Genomic DNA, 18,696 nt, shown 5'->3' with positions numbered 1-18,696 from the left:
TCGTCTATACCCTGTATACCCTTCCCAGGCTCTTAGAAAGGCTTAGTTCCAGAATAGCAATGGAATTAACTCAAATTACTGAGTCTACGGCATATTTCTCTATATTCTGCAGGTAATTCCATACTCTCCCAACAAATTCCGTATAAATTTTCTGTATGAATTTTGTTCAATGGAAGCAGAAGTCAGCTATGTGTGGAAGCTGTAACTTTTCCTTGTAGTTTCTCAGCAAGAACGCACTGTAAGACAGACAGCGCACTCGGAGTCTCTGACAGATTTCAGTGATCACACTGGACTTTAATGAAAAATTAAATTTACCTGATAACTGTACTGGTATTCTTTTCAGTGAATTGCACTTGAAAGTAATTGCACTAACATGTAGTTGCATTTTTTAAATGCTTTTCAGATACCATACTTCCTCTTGCTGCATTTGCAGCTTATTTCATTCAGCCCCAGTCATGCAGAGGTTTCGGGCTGTAGCTATCTTCTCAAACACTTTGTAACTAGAGGTTCCTGTATTATTAAAAACATCTTATGTCCCGGACTCAGCTCAACTTTTCTGAAAAGTGACCATCTGGAAGTCAGCCTGAGATCCAGCTGTGTCACATGGATTTTCCCTGCTTTCTGAAACGATCTGTTCCACTGCTTTTGAAGTTTCTGGGTCCTGCGAGGAGGGACTATCCAGCGCATCGCCGCTGCTGTTGCAGTGAAGAGGGGAGGCTATGTCGGAGGGCTGGTCTGAGGGTTTGCCTGCAGCAGGTGGCAGGGGCACGGACAGAGGAAGATTCATCATGTAGAACACGTTGCCCAGACGTCGAGACACCTTTAAAGACAAAAGCGCCATTGCAGCAATTGCTTCTTGAGATAGTGATAAAGCCATTAAACATTAAGGCTGACTGCCGTGTAGCAATGGCAGGGACATCCAGGAGATCCCAACCGTCTCAAAGAGTTATCAGTGGTTAGCAAAAGCAAAAAAAAAAAAAAATCTCTTCCATTTTCCCTCATATTTTTCTAGGCCCAGGTTCTTGTAGAAGGAGCTTGGCAATACTCAGCTTGGGAAACAGCCCAGCATGCTGGGCCTGACAGCAGGCTCCTCTTGGGGAGGCAAACTGCCAGCCAGGAGCGGGGAAGATGGTTTTAATGAGAGAAGAGTGAGAGACAGCAAGGGGTTAAAGAAAAGGAAAAGAACCAGGCAACAATAGAAACACACACAGAGTTGATATTACTGGATAAAACTAAGCAGAAAACTTTAAACATAGAGGGATGGCCTGTCAGTGAAACATGCAAGATCACATTCCCAGAAAGGCTGTAGAAACCTCTACTTGTTATGTTTTAAAAGCCAGGTTGGAGCAAAAGCAAGTATGAATCAGAGCAGCTCTTACCAGCTGGGAAGGGAAAAGAGGAGTGAAACGGAGTTAATTCCTCAAACTCGTCTTTTCCATTTCCACCCTCAGCCTAGCCTCCAGTGTTGTTGTACTCTGACTCCACTTAAGTGTCTCTCAAACTGTTCGTCCTAACCTCCCCTTGGTGTGTCCCTGCATGCTGTTGTAACACACAGAGAAGCAAAAGCAAACTGTGCTGGAGTAATTTCTTTTCTCCTAGTATTATGGTAGCTATGTTATCAGGGAGAAAAAATGTGTTTTAGTTTGGAAAAATTTCATCCTGTTAGCTTCTGACTCTTTCACATCTCTGTGACTTGCCATTTTGGCATACATTTAATGATCATACCTGAGAGCGGATTTTTAATGCTGGTCCGAGTTTTAATCCCATTGTATCCAGGAGATGTTCCTCTGTCAGCAGTGGGAGGGTTTCTCCATCGATAGCGTGGTCTTTAAATATCTTATGGAATGATAAAACACATCATGTGTGCTAAAACAAACCTTCACTGGTTAGTTTTTATGCTTAATCTTGAGGCATAGACAATAAAAGGAGGAAATAATAATTTTAGTGTTTTCATATTTATGTCTTAACTGCAGCGTGAGGTCTGTCATTTAGGTGTGTGCGTATCAGCACATTTGCCTGTAGCTTCTCTACTCATTCTTGCAAGTGGGAGCTTTGTAATGTTTCAATGTTACTTAGTTGTTTTTTGTTTTTTTTTTTTTAGGAAGTGAGCAGCCTGCTACCAATGAAAGAATAGTGTTGATCTTACTAAGGCTTTACAAGGAATATACAAGATTTCAACCTCTTTGCTTGCATATCTAATGATACTTCATTTTTCAAATGGAATGATGCCTATAAGAGCTCAGGGGCGGTAGGGGCGTTATACCAAGATCCAAGAATGCAAAATTGCTTGAATCGGCAAAAAATTGTGCAGGGCATGTGGAGTGAAAAAAATTACGATACTTTTCTTAAACTATTGTTTTGCTGCTGGTCCTCCTGGTATGTGCCATGACCAATGACTCCATATTGCAGCAGAAGTGTGTGTAACCTCTGAGAGCATGGACTGCTTTTCCCTTTAAGAAGCAAGTGACTTCGTATTTTGAAGCACAATGAAAACTACTATTATGTTAGTAACTTTGTGACAACCAGTTAACCTCTAGCATTTACATTTGTTTGATGACCTTTAAATCTAGATGGTCCTAAAAGACCTGAAAATGTGAAGAATGTTTATAATCACCTGGGCATAATCTGAACAGCCTGGGAGGCTAACAATGAAGTTGTATACATCATCAACAGTCCATTTGCGAATGTCTTCAATGGAAGAAATGTCTTCTCCATTCAGGATCAGGCCATGTGCTCCTTTGAGGAGGAAACAGATGTTATGTTTGTAGGACTATGCTGGCAAATCAATAGGAAATGACTGTCAACATGAGAATTTTTACATTTCTCCAGAAGCTAATATATTAACAGCAGTGTGTAGCCACAGACAGAGAAGGAGTCCTGGACACCAAAATCACCAGATAGTCAGTAGTAGCTGATTCTGGAGGGTTTTCTTTTGGTGGCTTCTTTTGTTTACTGCTGGTACTGTACGTACCAGTCACTACACATACAAATCATACTGCAGTATTTTCTCTAAACATTATCCAATACTTTTGATTCTTTAGACTTTGCAGTTATTTTAACTTGACTGGGATTTCAGTAGAACAGAATCAAGCCTTTGCTAGCCTGTAGTGCCTACTGTGAGTTAGAAGGCCATATAGAAAAGTTAAGGGCAGAAGAGAGAGGCTAGCTCACAATTTCATTCAGCAATTTTGCTTATTTTAATTGAAATTCCTTTTGCAGACAGAAACGGAATACTTAATGTGCATTATATATTTTTCAGCGATACATATATATTTTTCAGTGATATGGTATGTCTTTCGTAGATGATCCTGGACAAACATCCCAGCCTGTTCCCATTTCAGGTAATGGGAAGTTTTGCAAGGCTCATCCACTGGCACTGGTGCATTTAACAAGAGCTGCAAAGCGTTAGAAACAATGATTCTTGCACAGTGGCTGGATAGGCCTGTGTCTTACGCTCTGTTCTTGGGGAGGTCAAGTCTCAGGGATAAGTTTGTTCCTAAATGAGTGCAGCTTCTAAGGGGATTCCTGTCCTGTTTGACACACACAGGGATTATGATCAGTATATTGCGTGCTGCTACATTTCCCCCGACCACCAGAAGGAGAGGAGAGAACGTAACATGTGGAACAGAATTGCGGAGAACCTCAAAGTGCTGCTAACTTGACAGCTTAGGGGGTGACAAGCATGTTGTCCCCAGGGACTGATAAAAACACAGGATGACATCCTACAGCAGTATAGCACATGGCACAGAGCACTGAAAGAGTAAGGAGGTTGCTTTGTGGCTTTTTGCTGTGCAAAGTCCTACAAGGTAAAGTACTGCTACCTAAGATGCTGAAACCTCCATTATGCCAGCAAGCAGCACAGTTTGCAAGTAGGGAAAACCACTCTTTACCTTTTCTGACTTGGATTTACCAAGTTATTACTATTTGCAGCATATGAATTCTACATTTAGTTGCCATGACTCTATCATACCAAAAATTTGCTTAAAACAGAGGGAAGAAATAAAGAGAGCAAATCAATAAAAATAAATAGTATCAACATGCCACTCTAACTGTAATCTGGAGCCTTCACAAACCTGAAGGTAGCAATGGGTTGCTGGGTACTGGAAATCCATATGGTAACGCTGAGAATGGAATTGCAGAAGGGTACATGTACTTCTCATCAAAAGCAGCACAGGAGCTATTAGATTCCTTCTCATTTGTATTGCTGCAGCTGTTGGTTTCAGCAGAAATTTCATGAGTAGCACAGTTTTTTCTCAAGCCTTGTTCAAACTCTTTACAGTTTTTGGCAACTGCAGATGGCTCGGTCTGGTTTTTGCTTTGTTCATGTTTGTTTGATGTCTCCACCTCTGCTTCTTTCTTGTCTTCTTTCTCATCATCTGCTGCAGCTGAAGCGGGGTCTGTAGTTTTGTCATCGACTTGGTTCTTTGTGCCATTGGCACTACAGTCTGCAGTTTTGTGATTTCCAGCTCTTCTCCCCGGTCGACGTCCCCTCTCCCTTTGCAAAGTGCTGACGGGGGGGTATGGGCTGGTTGCCATGAGCATAGTGTTGCCATGAATTTCATCGAGGGTGGTACGATGAACATATAAGTCACTGGGAAGGTGGCCTTCAGGCAGTCTGTGCCTGCCACGGAAAGCAATGGGACTAGCTGGCATCCCATGGTAGAGGAAAGGTGCTTCCAGGCCCAGTAGCCCTTTCCGATGAGCCTTCTCCATTTCTTTTTGCTGCAAAATAGCGCTCATCTCCATTTCCATTCTAAGAGACACACAGAGCACAAGAAGTTAGGGCAGCTCAGTTCCTTCATCACCTCTTTTTTTCAGTGGCGGATTAAAATTCACATGGTTGAATAGGTAAGAGTACTGCTTTTCTTCTCTTGTCCCTATATTGCTCTGTGTGAGCGGTCACAACCTGCAGAAGGAATGGCAAACCTGGCTATATTTAATGTGCTGCCAGATACATATAGTAAACTGAAAGGAAGAGAAAATATATCTTCCATGTGATGTCCCTGGATAACATTTCAGACAAAAAAGTGTTATTTGTATATTGGCAATCCAGGCATTATTACAGTGATTATGCTCACTTGGGATTTGGAAAATTGTGTCCGGGGTCATAACGGTCAAAGACTACAGAAAATAAGTGATTTACATTACCAATCAGAAACTTATACTGAAAACTGGAAAATGGCAGTGATATTGTAAGTGATAAAGAACTAGAATTATATTATCTATGGAACCCGTGCATACATTCAGAGTAAGCTAATGCGAGTAAGTCTCTTGAGTAACTCTCCATAGTGCCTGGCGCCTGAGCATGGCTTTGAGGGTGCGAAAGGGTGAGATCCTGGTGCTCAATGTTCAACTGCTCTCCCTCCCAATATGCACTGGTGCATAAAGCCAATGCTCCAGGGTCTGTGCCGGCTTCCTGCCCCCGGTGTAGCGGGTAGGAGCGCTTACCGGTGAGATATGGAGAATACAAGGAGTAGTATGAGTCTCCATTGTAACAACCTTTGCTGGCAGCAGCTTTCTCTGGAGCCAAACTAGTGATCAGAGAGCTAGAGCTCCTAGAGCTCCAGAGCTTCAGTTGGAGCTGAGGGATGGGAGAAGTGAGCCAATCTACCAGCACAAACCAGAAATGGTTCAGCCTGCTGTCCTTGCTTTGAGGAGCTTTCAGTGGGACTTCCACATTCTTCTTTGGAAAAGGACTTGTGAGGGCAGCCAAGTCTTTAAAGTGCACCGAGATAGCTTTCTTAACACTGCAATGAGGATAACAGGTCAGAGAGAGTCTGACTTTTAGGAGACTTCTCATTAATGTAAAATTGTCAGGAAAGCAGTTTGGGCAAAAGGTATCTATTCAGATGATTGTTGCGAGGAGGAATTAGTTGATCACTCCATAACAGTCAGGGCTTTTTCTCTGTCCTCTTTCCATCTTTGCAACAACCTCCAAATTATTAATTTTCTGCTTTCAGAGATCCAGTGGAAGTGTTTTGTCTATGTACCATGTCCTTGTACACCTTGCCCAATTGTTGTTACTCACACACAGCTCCTGAGGCAGAGATAAACAGCAAAGAGCATTACATTCCTGACGACTACTCCAGATAAGCTAGCCTGCTCCTCTGAGGACCAGCAGATGGGAGATCACTGAGGGGATCCTCCTACCAAGATAGGAGGCAGAAGCCCTTGAAGAGCAAGGATTTGGTCCCAGGTGCTCAGCAGCACAGCTGCAGCAAGTGTAGGAGATTGTTTGCCAACACTTGATTTCTATAAAGGGTGAAAGGAGCCAGTGCAGCTCTAAAGGTGACGTGTGCTGCAGAAAGCAGTGTGAAGCTAGTGGAAATTGCCAGGATGGCAAAAGGCTGGGGATGAAAGGTTATCTCATGGATTTAGGCTGAGCTCTTCTATGTTGGCGTTTTCCTGGGCTTGGTGGGCTGAGGGAAAAGCCTGAACAGGCAGGACTAGCTCTGATGTGGCTGAGGGGATGTGTGCTGGCCCTACTTGTGGCTAGCTATTTTACTTGTTTTTCCTCAGGCTTTTTGCCATGTGGCAGGAGCTATATGAAATGCATTGTTGATACAAATCGTGTGCCTGGAGAAGTTCAGTAATCAAGCTTTGCTGGCTGAAGAGCTCAAAGCACTTCTGTCATAATTCTCTTGAGATGCCTACTCAGACTTCATCTGTGCTTTGCTCTTTGTCTTACTGTGCGAGGGGTGCTGCTGCTCAGTACTGCGCTGAAGCCCAGCGCAGCTGTGGTTGAGGTTAGAGTTCCTCTACGGTCTATGCAAATGGTGTGGCTGTGAGGGAGGGCACAGGTGGTTACTTAACCAGCTACTGATTACACTGAAACTGGCACAAATAGAATCATGGAATGCTTTGGGTTGGAAGGGACCTTTTGAGCTCGCCCAGCCCAACCCCTGCAGCGAGCAGGGACAGCTTTACCCAGCCCAGGGTGCTCACAGCCCCGTCCAACCTGGCCTGGGATGTTCCCAGGGATGGGGCATCTACCACCTCTCTGGGCAACCTGTGCCAGTGCCTCACCACCCTCACTGTAAAACATTTCTTTCTTGTGTCTAGTCTAAATCTATTCTAAATCTAAATACCTGGACTCTCTATAATCACCCTGACATTCAGACTATTTAGTTAAACTAGAAAAGCTGTCCACCCTGCTAGGGTGGAGACTTAGCTCATCATCCCAAGGGCCCAGCAGTAAAGGCTTGAAATGTTGTGTATTTACACAAATGTTTACAGCACACAGCTGTAAAGTTTGAATTTGTTTCTGACTTTTTGTAACTTCAGGGTGTTTGGATCCAGAGTTCAAGGGCTGGGGCTGAAGTTTGTAGCTTGTTTGTTTCTTTAACCAAGCTGAAGGGTTTATTTCTTTTTGTTACATTATTTTAAGGCTAGAAGTAGAATAGGGGCAAGCAGAAAGTTCAGTAGCTTCAGATCTTCCAAGATAATTGAGGACCCTGTGCTTCTCTGGGGGATTTGAAAAAGTATCTCGATCACTGTAAATAAAAACCCACAAAAAGTCTGTGACTTAATCACTTCCATCTGCCTTTGCTGCCCTAATTCTGGCATGCACCTCAGAGCAAAGCTTACTATTGATTACCTGGCAATGTTTTGCTTTTGAACCAGTTCCTGTCTTCTGGCCACAGCTTCCATGGATTCTGGTTGTAGAAAGCTATATCCTTAACGGGAGGAGGGGGAAAAAAACATCCTTAAAATTCAATTGTTTTCTCAAGTAAATACAGAAACCCCAAAGCAATGCAGAGACACTGTAAAAAGCTGTTTAAGACTTGAACTATGTGCTTCACCAGGAAGCTGGTATGACTTCAAGTTAAATTCTATTTGTGTTCATTGCTGGTGGGAATATGTAGTAGAAACATGAAGTTCGGTATCAGGTGTTTGCAGGATCAGATCTGTAGTTAGGTATGCCTGCTGTTATCCATAAAGGAAGGAGATAGCAGGGTGGTTTTATTTGGTGACTTATGTCTTTGAAGTACATATAGCTGCTCAGAAAATAATAACCAACAGTTAAGCAAAGCAAACCTGCTCCTTCAAGACTGTTTTCAGCGTAGATGCCATGCAATTTTAAATGGCATTTCCTCTTGAGGGAATCTCTTATTTGAGATCTACATTAGGGGGTGAAAAAAGCTGAAGCCAGGAATTCCTGTTTATAGATCTATGTGGAATTCACTCATCTCAAGGAAGGAACCTTAAGATATGACCTATTTGTATAAAGTGATACGTAAATGTATGTGCAGCATGACATGCATGCCACAGTTGTGTTGCCACGCTGTGATATCCAGCCTTCCCCTTAGAGCTGTGCCCTGTAATTTGGAGCCTTTATTAAAAGGACATGTAGTTGCCCTACGTAAGTAAAGTGGCATGTGCTATTATGATTAAAGAATATGATCAGTAAAGTCAGCCAATGCTCATACATGAGCAAGAGTTAGAAGTAGCAAAAAGTGGTGTTGATTGGACTCATTTGTTTAGCTACAGCCTTCTGTTTAAGTGTGAAAATGCTTGGAAAATACAAAAGGAAAAGGAGAGAACACAAACATGCAAATGATTTTGAAAACAGTGTATTTAACAAAAGCTAAAATGGATGTATTTAGGCTTAAACAGGCACAGTTTAGAATCCCTGGTAGGCAGACTGCCTCCTTTTAGTGAGACTGTTTTTCCAAAGAAATAAACTCTTATTGACACTACTGATAAACCTATGAAAAACTAGTAGCTGCAGTTTGCTTTCTCATTTACATGCTATGACTTTTCAGGATGCAGACAATGTTTCATTACCTGGCCCTGGGTAAACACGGTTGGACAATATGTTTGGCGTGTTTGCGTGCTGTGGGACTGTGGCTCCAAGGTGGGACGCTATATGGATTTGTCTTGGGTCAGCTGATGCCATCATTTCAGTTGAAGCTAACAGATCTCTGAGAGGAGAAGAATACATTCAGGTATGCAAAGGACATTGTTTATTTAAGAATAATCTAAGATCTTTATATTCTCAGGTACAGGACGTGCACGGTTATTCTTTAACTGCATTGTTATAATAGACAAATGGTGCAAAATACCTGTCTACCAGTCGAGGCTCAAGCTGGGAGGGAATCGCCTGCATTCTCTGCTGGCCTGCGCCCATTAGCTGAGGGTTTACTGCCATCAACTGATTTCTCATTAGCATCTCTTGCCGCTGCCGTAGTTCTGATACAAAGCATATACAGTTCTGTGGTCAGTGTAGTAAATTATATTGCAGACAGAATCGCTTTCTAACTTTACCAGAAAAGACAGGGTTTTTTTCTCAAGTGCCAGCATTTTAGCGTAAGTTAGCAAATCACGCTTTTTTAAATAGTAGCAACTAAAAAGAAGACATTTCAACTGCCACCTTAACCACATTGTTTAAGTAACATAGTTTTATACAAACTGCAGTAAAAATAAACAAGATGTGCACAGTTAAGGGTACCAAAGGACAATTTACAATCAATAATAATTCATATATCAGTATTAAACAGAAAAGAATAGCCATGACTGTTACGTTCTCTGCTTGAGAGAGTTTTAATTTCTAGTATTGTTTTATTTTTAGAAAAATCTTATTAGCTGGAACCTGCTTTGTCATGAGACAGCAGCTCTAGAGAGAAGAGCCTGCAGTGGTGAGCCAGAAATTCATAATGTCCAGCTATGGCTTTTGTTGCTGAGTTCCTGTGCGACCTTGACTCTCCACATGCTTAGCATCTCTTGATCAAATTCTGAATGGGAAGAATCCCCCATATTAACTTTTAATTACCTTAAAAGAAATGTTTCTCCCGTTACTCCTAAGACAAACTTGGGATACCTTTTGAAGACATTAAACCTGTTGCTGGCTGTTTCTGGTACCTTGTACAGCTATTAGCAATCCTGCAACCAAATGCGCAGTTAGGTTTCTTCCTGCTTACCTCCTGCTGCCATGCCACTTGCTAATCGGTATAAGTGCTTTTCTTCCAGTGTCCCTTGTTCCCCCAGGATAGACATTTTTCTCATGTGATCTCGTGGAGTCATGTTGCAAGGAGACAGCAACAACTTTTCTGTTGTAAAGAACTGAATCATCAGACCCAAAGAAAAGCGTAAGACATTCAACAATCTAAGAAACAGAGCAGGTTATACAAGTTATTTCTCAGATAAGCAGGTGGTCCTTCTGCCAGTCACAGCTGTACCCTTCAGTGCTTGTGGATTGTGTTGGTTACCACACAGAAACTTTCAGTTTTCAGGACAATGCAGATGTTGCCCTTGTTTACTGAGTTGTTCAGTGTCCTTGGGTCTTACTATGCAAGGAAAGTCAGGATGTTGGGAAATATCAGCTGCTCAGAGGGAAGTAATTAAGCCAAAGTCTTTTGCCTGCAGCCCCTGGTTTATCACAGCAGCCCTGAGAACAGTGACATGTGCTTCATACTCAGGAAGGCACGTATCTTTGGTTTAATTTGGGAATTGCAATAGTTTGGAGCCCTGTCTAATGTAAACTAAGTGAAACATGGAAAAAAATGGTAGAAATATGCTGCTGCAAATTACATCAGCCCCTTAAGACTGCCAAATGAAGTAAAAAAGATAAAAGAACATGCTTCGTAGTGATGAAAACAGTGATAAAAACAGCTAGGCTCAGATTAATTACCCATATATGTACAAGTAAATAAAGCCAGATGAAGAGCAGAAATCTTGACTAAAAACTAATACACTACCAATGCATAGTTGAATAGCTGTAGTGTCACTGAGGTGGATTGCATCAGCGTTTCTAAGTCTGTCCAAAGCAGCAGGTGACTAGATTACAAATGATCCTGATACCAGGGGAATGACTAACCGCAGTGTGCCCTGCTCTAGATTTTGGGGGAACGATCTACAGCAGGATTATTTGTGCAGATAGGTCATAAAGGAAATTAGTCCTGTAACCCGCAGCCTGGATGTTAAACAGTTATCCTGTGTGGGAGGCTTTAAATTGAGGGGTTGGCAGAGGGAGCAGGCCAGCTTAAAGGCAGCAAAGGCATCTGTACTTCATTTCAAACTAGATTTGCACAGCAAATGGTTGTTTTTTTTTTAAAGTAGGTTGAAGTTAAGGAGTTGAATTTTCTTCCCCATTAGCTCTGACAAAATGGATTCTTTCTCTCTTGTGAAAGATGGAAGATGTAATGCTTAAGTGTTCTCATCCTGTGGATAGAGAGTTACAGCTCCATGCGTTCAGCCGGCATTTGGTGTAGATAACAGTGAGGGACACCTTAGAAATACAAAGACAGAAGCACAGAGAATCTACCAAAGCCAAAGAGAGCTCAAGTGAATTATACCTTTCTGAACCTTTCCACAAAAGCCAGCAAACAGGAATCATTGAGAAACAAGATCTAAGAAACAGAGGACTGACTGTGCTGCTAAGGGCAGCAGACTCCTCTCCGCTGGCTCTAGTTTGGGAGGTGAATCCCATGGCAGGGAAACAATCACTGACAAATTCCCTGACAGCAGGTACCTTCCATTTCAGCTGAGTGCTGACAACTGCTGAATTCATGTTAATAATCACTCCACAAAGATGTGATCTCTGAAGCACAAATGGCCAAAACCATCCAGAGCTTTGGATGGTTTGACTTTTTATGGCTTACTTACAATTTGGCTTTAGCATGTTGGGATAATGCTATTAAGTTAAAATGCCAGCTGTCTCTGAGAACTCTGACTACCTCTTGCTCAGGTCTTTCTCATGTATTTTCACATTTATGCCAAATTTGTTTACTTTACAGGCCGAAACATGTTTTCATTTTTATATTATGTTGCCCCTGCTTCTAGCCTTAGAAAGTCAATGCCTGTGATAAACGGCGTTGGTGTGATAAAATCCAGCTGTGGGACCAGTTGTGCATATGTGACCACTGCAAAGGCAGTGGTGTTGTACAAGTACCAGTGAGATCAAACACAGCTTGAGATGTTAGCATTGTTACGAGTACAAGACAGATCCCATTGCCAAGTGGTTTTTTTACCTTTAAACCAGCTACCTAGGATAGAGAAATTCTTTACAAATAGTAAGCAGGAACAACCAAAATTCCCCTTTTCACAGCCAGTCCTTCTCCAAAACAGAACCAAACTTTAAGAATTTTTCATTATCCAAAATCTGATGGAAGCCAAATCCTATATTTTGTTACCCAAGCCATTTTTACATTAGAGTAATCATTATAACTCCTTTTATTGCCTTTGACCAATTGATGAGTTACAAAAAAATCTAAGGGAAAACTATCAATCTAATTCACATGCTTCCGGAATTTACCGTTTCCTTGGTATGGTGAAGATACTTGGTCTCAGCCTCAAAATGAGTTTTCCAAAGGGTAGGCAAGTTAGTCCTTTCAGCCATTCAGACTGAGAGTAGAGGCTATACTTGGACCACACCACTGCCGTTCCCTCAAAATAAAAAGTTCTTTACATTTGTAAATGTTGTAAATGCTAGATTGTGTGTTGGCCAAGATTCAGGGTCTTCCTGGAAGCAGACAGGCCTCTCAAATCCAAGAACAGCACCATGTCCTTTGTTCTTGACATGTGTATCTGAACATGTGATGCTGGGCATGTTTCCATTTGCCTTTTTTTTTAGGATACTTTAGACTTAAAGCGGTTTAGGATGCTGGGTGCTTCATGAAGAGCATTTGAGCTGCCAAAGTGCTTCTGAGCTGCTAAAGCATTTTAAAGCTCAGAACTAAAGCGATTTAGTGCTGAACTAAACTTTACAGCAGCTCAAAAAATAGATGGCAACTGGGATGTTGGTATTTGCCATACCATATTGGTCCAGTGAGCCATTTAGGTGGTTTCCTTTCACGGATGAGTGGCTATATATTAAATACTCTGGAAAACAAAGCTGCAGTTTTAAACATCATGTTAACCCCTCACAGCCTGGCCTTCGGCCTTTACCGGGTGCACCTGACTAGAGAATATGAAGGTGCAAAGCAACCAGCAGAGGTCCAGGTAGACATAATGGGAAAAACCAGGAGTTTTTTTGTTCTAGTAAATCAGAAAAAAAAAAATTAAAGCTAGTATTAACACTAACAAAGTTTTGTCTGTCAGCTGACCGACAAGCCATACCACTTTTGCTTTTTAGGAACCACTAGAATGCTTCAATCCCCTTTTTAATCACAGTTGTGAATGTACTTTATTCTGGGGAAGCTGTCCCTGTGTGGGAAAAAGACATACAAATAAAAGATACTTTTCTTTATCAGGCCTGCCTAGAACTTCTACACTTCCCCCTGAAATCACACCTGTGACTAAAATTATTTGATACCACTTTAAAGTGTAGAATCATGGAAAACCTAGTGGGAAAAGACCCATCTATTCTGACCCAAATCCACCACATGCACGTGGGATCCCGTATACCCTGCCTGTTCTGACAGACGTCTGTCAACAACCAAGTGGCAGTAACCGTGGTTAGAAACCAGTAGCACCAGTATCGCTGTGGTGTTCTTTCTATAGTCTGTGCAGTTCTCAAAACAAGTCTGGATTTTGTGTTGGATGTGAAGTATGTTACACTGTCTGTTGACCACTAGTCTCTCACATAGCCTCCTTCCAGAGCTGAAGCAGAAACTATCTAAGAACTTTCTTAAAATCTTTCTTTTTAAAAGTGAGGTTTTCTTTTAACTGCTGGCATTTTCACTGAATGTAGGGTACCAAATACAGCAGCATCCACGGTGGAGTTGATCCATATTTATTGATAGATTATTACCCATTAGATGACCAAGATTGACAGAGCATCACTTCAGGCAACATTCATCGCTTCAGGCAATGTGCATCACATAAGTGCAAAGGTAGACTGGGTGTCTGTTGGTTTGACATGGAAAAGATACAGTATTGAAAAAATCATGGAATAATATGACTTGAAAGTTCATTGGTATCTTCTTCCACTAAAGCTGTAGCTTGCTGCTTCCACTGACCCAGTTTTTGAATCATCATGAGCCAAAAGGAGGGTTTGATTCCTTAACAAGGTTTTCACTGGAGTTGCTTCATGAAGTCATTCTGGTTTTCACATTGGTGTGCCAGTCAATCCTATCTAACTTACCTTGGATTTCTTCTCAGATACATAAAAATAACTCTGGTATTTATGTTGAGGTGGTATTTCCACCAGAATTCTAATCTGCTTTCCCAAGTTGAATGTCAAAATATCAGTATGGTTTAAATTTAACTTAAAGGACATATTTTGTATGTATATGTTACCTGCGTTAACTTACTTGTTTATTTCCCTGAATTTCCTGTTCAAGGAAATATTGAATTGATCAGGTAGGATAAATAGTTAGCTTAATAACCTAATATAAAGACTTGTATGCAACCCTGTGTCAGGAGGAGATAGTGAACTTGACTAATCTATGTTATTCCATTTGGAAAAACACCTTTTTGGTTACTTAGCTGGGGTTCTGACTTGCAGGTCAAACTTAGGGTACTGAAGTTTCATACTATTTTCATAACAACTAGCATATTAGAAACCAACAGCAGCAAAAAAAGATCTCTGAAGGAACAGGGAAAGTCTACTTCTGATACATATATTAGCTGGGATTTGGGAGTAGCTCAAAATCTTGCATCAGGGTTCATATAAATTCATACATGCCAGCTGTCCAGTGTTACATTCATATATGGCTCTTCTCTGATCCTATTGCACAAATCCTGGCTGTACAGCACATTACAGGGATGAACACAAGTTAATCTCTACCTTTAGAGTCTTACCCTTAGCAAACCCTTCTTGGCAGCAGGCAGAACCACTCACCCAGTACTAATTCTGTCTCAATTTATTAGATGAGAAGTGGCAAGACACGAACTTCATGAACCAGAAGCATTTGCAAAACTAATCATGGTATATGCAGTTTCAAAATGTCTGTAACAGTCTGTGTATCTATATTATTAATTGCATTGACAAAATACAGTATTGTCTTATGTATAATAAAGACTTGTTGGAAGACTTTTTTCTTTTAGTTAAATGCATTAAGATTTCGTTAACTAATACTGCTTTTATTTATATCAAACACATAGAATTAGCATTTTTTAAAGGCAATGTTCAGTATACCTTTGCAGTGGATCCACAGATTGTTCAGAAGAAGCTGAGTACTGTTTAAAATGCTCAGGTAAATCTGTGTCAGAGAAATCAGTTAAACATAAAATGTAAACATGTATACATGCTTATGAGTGAAATATATGCAAAAACTCATGCATAGTCTCATTTCCATTCCCATTGGCTCCCTTTTCAGAAAAAGCTCTCCTGATTACTTGAGATATCAGATGCTGTTTTACAAAACAGATAAATATTCCAGTATTATTAATACTCTAATGTTATTAACCATAGTATCGAGGGTTCTTGCCCTAAACCTATGCTAAGTCATACAACTAGAGATCGTACTTATTCAAGAACCACAGTCAGCAAAATAAATGACTTTTGGAAAGCAAGAAAGCAATTATACCAACGTTATGTCATACAGGATCGTGAAATATGTCGTCTTAATTGGGGTAAGGTACCATTGGAGAGGCTGTAGGGCTAAATTCTAATCCTAGATACGTGGGCACAGACTGCTCAGAGACTGAGATTAGAGTGTAATCCTAAAACTGGATTGAGAATGATACATTCCCTAAAGAAAGGAAAATAACTATATTTATACTGTGCATGTCAGCCAGTAGAGTTTGCATTGCCTTCCTTTACACTGAAATGAAGATGTGGATGTTTCACTGTTTTTGAGCTAGCTAATTGTTAAGATTGCAAGCAGCAAGTCACTTGTATTTCTTTTAAACACACTGGTCCCAGGAAGAAATTAAGGCCTAGTATTGGCAAATTCAATCCTTCAGGAACTAAGTTAGGTTCATAACAGGAGTTCATTCATCTTGCTCCCACCGGAATGGCTGGGGGCACAGGGAAACTGTTATTCCTGTGTGCTGCTAAGGCAACAGTCAGTTTAATGTATTGACTAAAACCAGAGGTGGAGATGCACTGTGCTGAGCACAAACACACAGCAAGAGCCCTCAAAGCCTACTAGGTGAGACAGACAGATGGTGGAGGAAAAAGAAGCGGTCCTGCCATTTGATACGGCGTTGGAGGCGTAGAAATACAGGACACTAAGCAGCTGAGGGGCAAATGGTGCTTAGCACTTCTCCCTCTCAGCTTGCTGCTGTAACCACAGGACCGGCTTCTGCAGAACCGTAGTGCTAATATTATTCATTTGTATTTGTGGCAGCACCCAAAGGCTCCAGCTGGGATCATGCTGAGTGTTTTAACTATGCTTTTTAAAACACTAAGTAAAATAACTATTCAAGAACTAATGAAAACAGTGGTTGTAGCAGAGCAAGGGCGTGCATGCACACACATACGTGTGTAACATTGTACACCCACCCTGTATCCTGACAAACTGGTACATGGAAAAGCTGTTTACAAGGGATGGGTCTCTCTGTTACATTGGTTATATATACAGAGATAAAAGCATGATGTAATTTGTTTTCCTTCTGGATTTATTTCATAATTAGGAATGACATTTGGAACATTATCCTCTTGCCTTGGATACTTTTAGAAGCCTAAAGATTGCAAAATGTGGCAAAAGTGGGATCAGTTAAAGGGAAACTAAACTCTGTATTTTTTACTTTTTAATCATTTTTACTTTTAAGGCATAAAAAAAGAATTCTTTTCATTTTTTATTTTTAAATACTGGAAATGGAAGTCTTGGGATGGAAAGCTTTCTGACGACTGGAGAGCAAGGCTGGTACTTCCAAATGAAATGCAGTTGAATTTTAGTGGGATTTGTGTCCCACTTTAGCATGAAATACTAGTGCAAATGACAACACTCCCAGTGCCAGAATAAACAAGGTAAAGAGGAATGGGGTTTAGGAAGGCTATTTAAAACTATTTTTATTTAACAACTCTTTAACTTCACTGGCTAACTAAGAGTTTGAATCTAGAAAACTTGTACTGAATCCTCAGTACCTTCCTTCTTCAGTTAGGATATTAGATATTGCAGCAGTATCCCTCAGACTTCCCCAAATCCTCTGATAAAACAGAAAACTGCATTTGATGTGTCTTACACCACAAAGGTAAAACAAGGTGGTGAGGGTTTTTATCATTAATCGTTTCAGGTTGGCTTGCTTTATTACAAAGCAAAAGACAGCACACACTCATCTTAGAAAATATTTGCAGGTATGTTGAATTATATGTGAGTCTCAGATATCAGACACTAAAGCCACTGTTATTTTCCAAACTCATATATGAAGTCACAAGTTTTAATACAAACTTTTTCCCCTTGTGAGATTAACATGTGAAATTGCACACCCAATCCTGCAAACAGAAATCAGCATCTTGAACAGACTGAATATTTTCAGCTCCAGTTTGCAGGATCAGACCATGATAAAATTACTCGAGTCAGGATTGCCTCTCTCTCTCACTCTTTCCATATTTCTGGGGCACCAGGGAGATACAGAAATTCACATGTTCTGTAACTGAGGAACTTGAAATTTTAGCTCCGAAGGCAGTATAATAGTGCCCAAGCCTTTCTCAGTCTACAGTTAATTCCACCCACATATTCAGATAATAAGATGTAAGGAACCCCCATCACATTATGAAATTATTTTTACAAAATATATCACACTGCATACATTGGTGTTCCACAAAGCTGCTAGCACTGGGGTTTGTTACAATGGCTACGCACACAAGCAAAATTTTAATTAAGTAAATCTAATATGGGTACATCAGACCAAAATAACCACATATATCTGTGTTATGATAGCCTTGATTAATTCTGACTGCACACTGATTTAGACAATCCACTGCTCCAGGAAGTATCTGTAAAATATTGAGGTTTTTCTGTTGTACTTTAAAAAGATAAATTAGCACAAATATTAGCTGTATGTATTAACAACCAGTTAGCTTTTAAGAGTATTTTGTTACGGTTAGACAAGACAGTGAAACATTTCTGCGTGTACATTAGGCAACTCAATCTATATCCAGAGTTTTCTAGAAAAACACTGAATATGCGATGACAAGCCTTCCGAAAGTGAAATCCTCCATTTATGAAATAGATCTTTAAATGTTTCCAAAATGATCAAGCTTATGTCGTAAAAAGTACAACATTTCCACCTGAATATGCAGGATTATTTACCCGTAAGAATACATATAGCAGATTACTGAGAAATCGGAACACAGTTAATCACATACTTTACTTTTTCTCTATCACCCCTGCCTATTCCTAACTTTACTCTCTGCTGTCCGGTGCTGCTCTTAAAGAAAACCACCATGAAGAAGTCTGCTTTGATCTGCGCTGTTTCTATCATGAGATAAGTCTTTCCTATCAAAATCTGAAAAATCATACACCTCTTGGTATTGCTTTGCAGATGTTGCATTGCCATTTACATTAAAAACTAGCACTTTTTATTTTTATTTCATGTATACTTACATCTATTGTGAAGACCTTAGTTTTGGGTAAAATGAAGACACCATGAACATCCAAGAGTATGTGCCTTCACTCTAAGTCTTCCTTTCAAGCTGCCTCAGTAATGTGATTGGCAGCTTTTAAAACACATCAAGATTAACATGTCAAAAACTGCCTTAACTAACGCTGACTTTACCTTAAATACAAATTGAACTTATCTTGATTAGCCCTCATCCCTGCTTCTAAGCCCTACCCACTCTGACATCACAAGCCCTTCTCCAATACCATCCCCTAGCCGGGCTGTAAAAACATAATTACAAGAAGAGCGCTACACTGATCTGAT

The 18,696-nt window shown here is 40.6% G+C and overlaps 2 protein-coding genes across 2 annotated transcripts in view; one reads left to right on the top strand and one right to left on the bottom strand.

The window, feature by feature from the left end:
• Positions 1–18,696, top strand: part of EIF5A2 (eukaryotic translation initiation factor 5A2) — a 472,944-nt gene that overhangs the window by 267,349 nt on the left and 186,899 nt on the right. The gene's annotated exons all lie outside the window — the stretch shown is intronic.
• On the bottom strand, positions 548–10,023 carry SAMD7 (sterile alpha motif domain containing 7). The gene is made up of 8 exons (XM_009485691.2): positions 9,921–10,023; positions 9,066–9,192; positions 8,788–8,924; positions 7,598–7,676; positions 4,074–4,753; positions 2,615–2,736; positions 1,726–1,836; positions 548–820 (listed from the first exon to the last, which is right to left on the bottom strand). Exons 1-8 carry the CDS (start codon positions 10,021–10,023, stop codon positions 548–550), a joined length of 1,632 nt encoding a protein of 543 aa, XP_009483966.1.

The sequence above is a fragment of the Pelecanus crispus genome, chromosome 9 (genome assembly GCF_030463565.1).
Source record: "Pelecanus crispus isolate bPelCri1 chromosome 9, bPelCri1.pri, whole genome shotgun sequence".
Lineage (NCBI taxonomy): Eukaryota > Metazoa > Chordata > Aves > Pelecaniformes > Pelecanidae > Pelecanus > Pelecanus crispus.
This window is presented reverse-complemented; position numbering and strand designations above follow the sequence as displayed.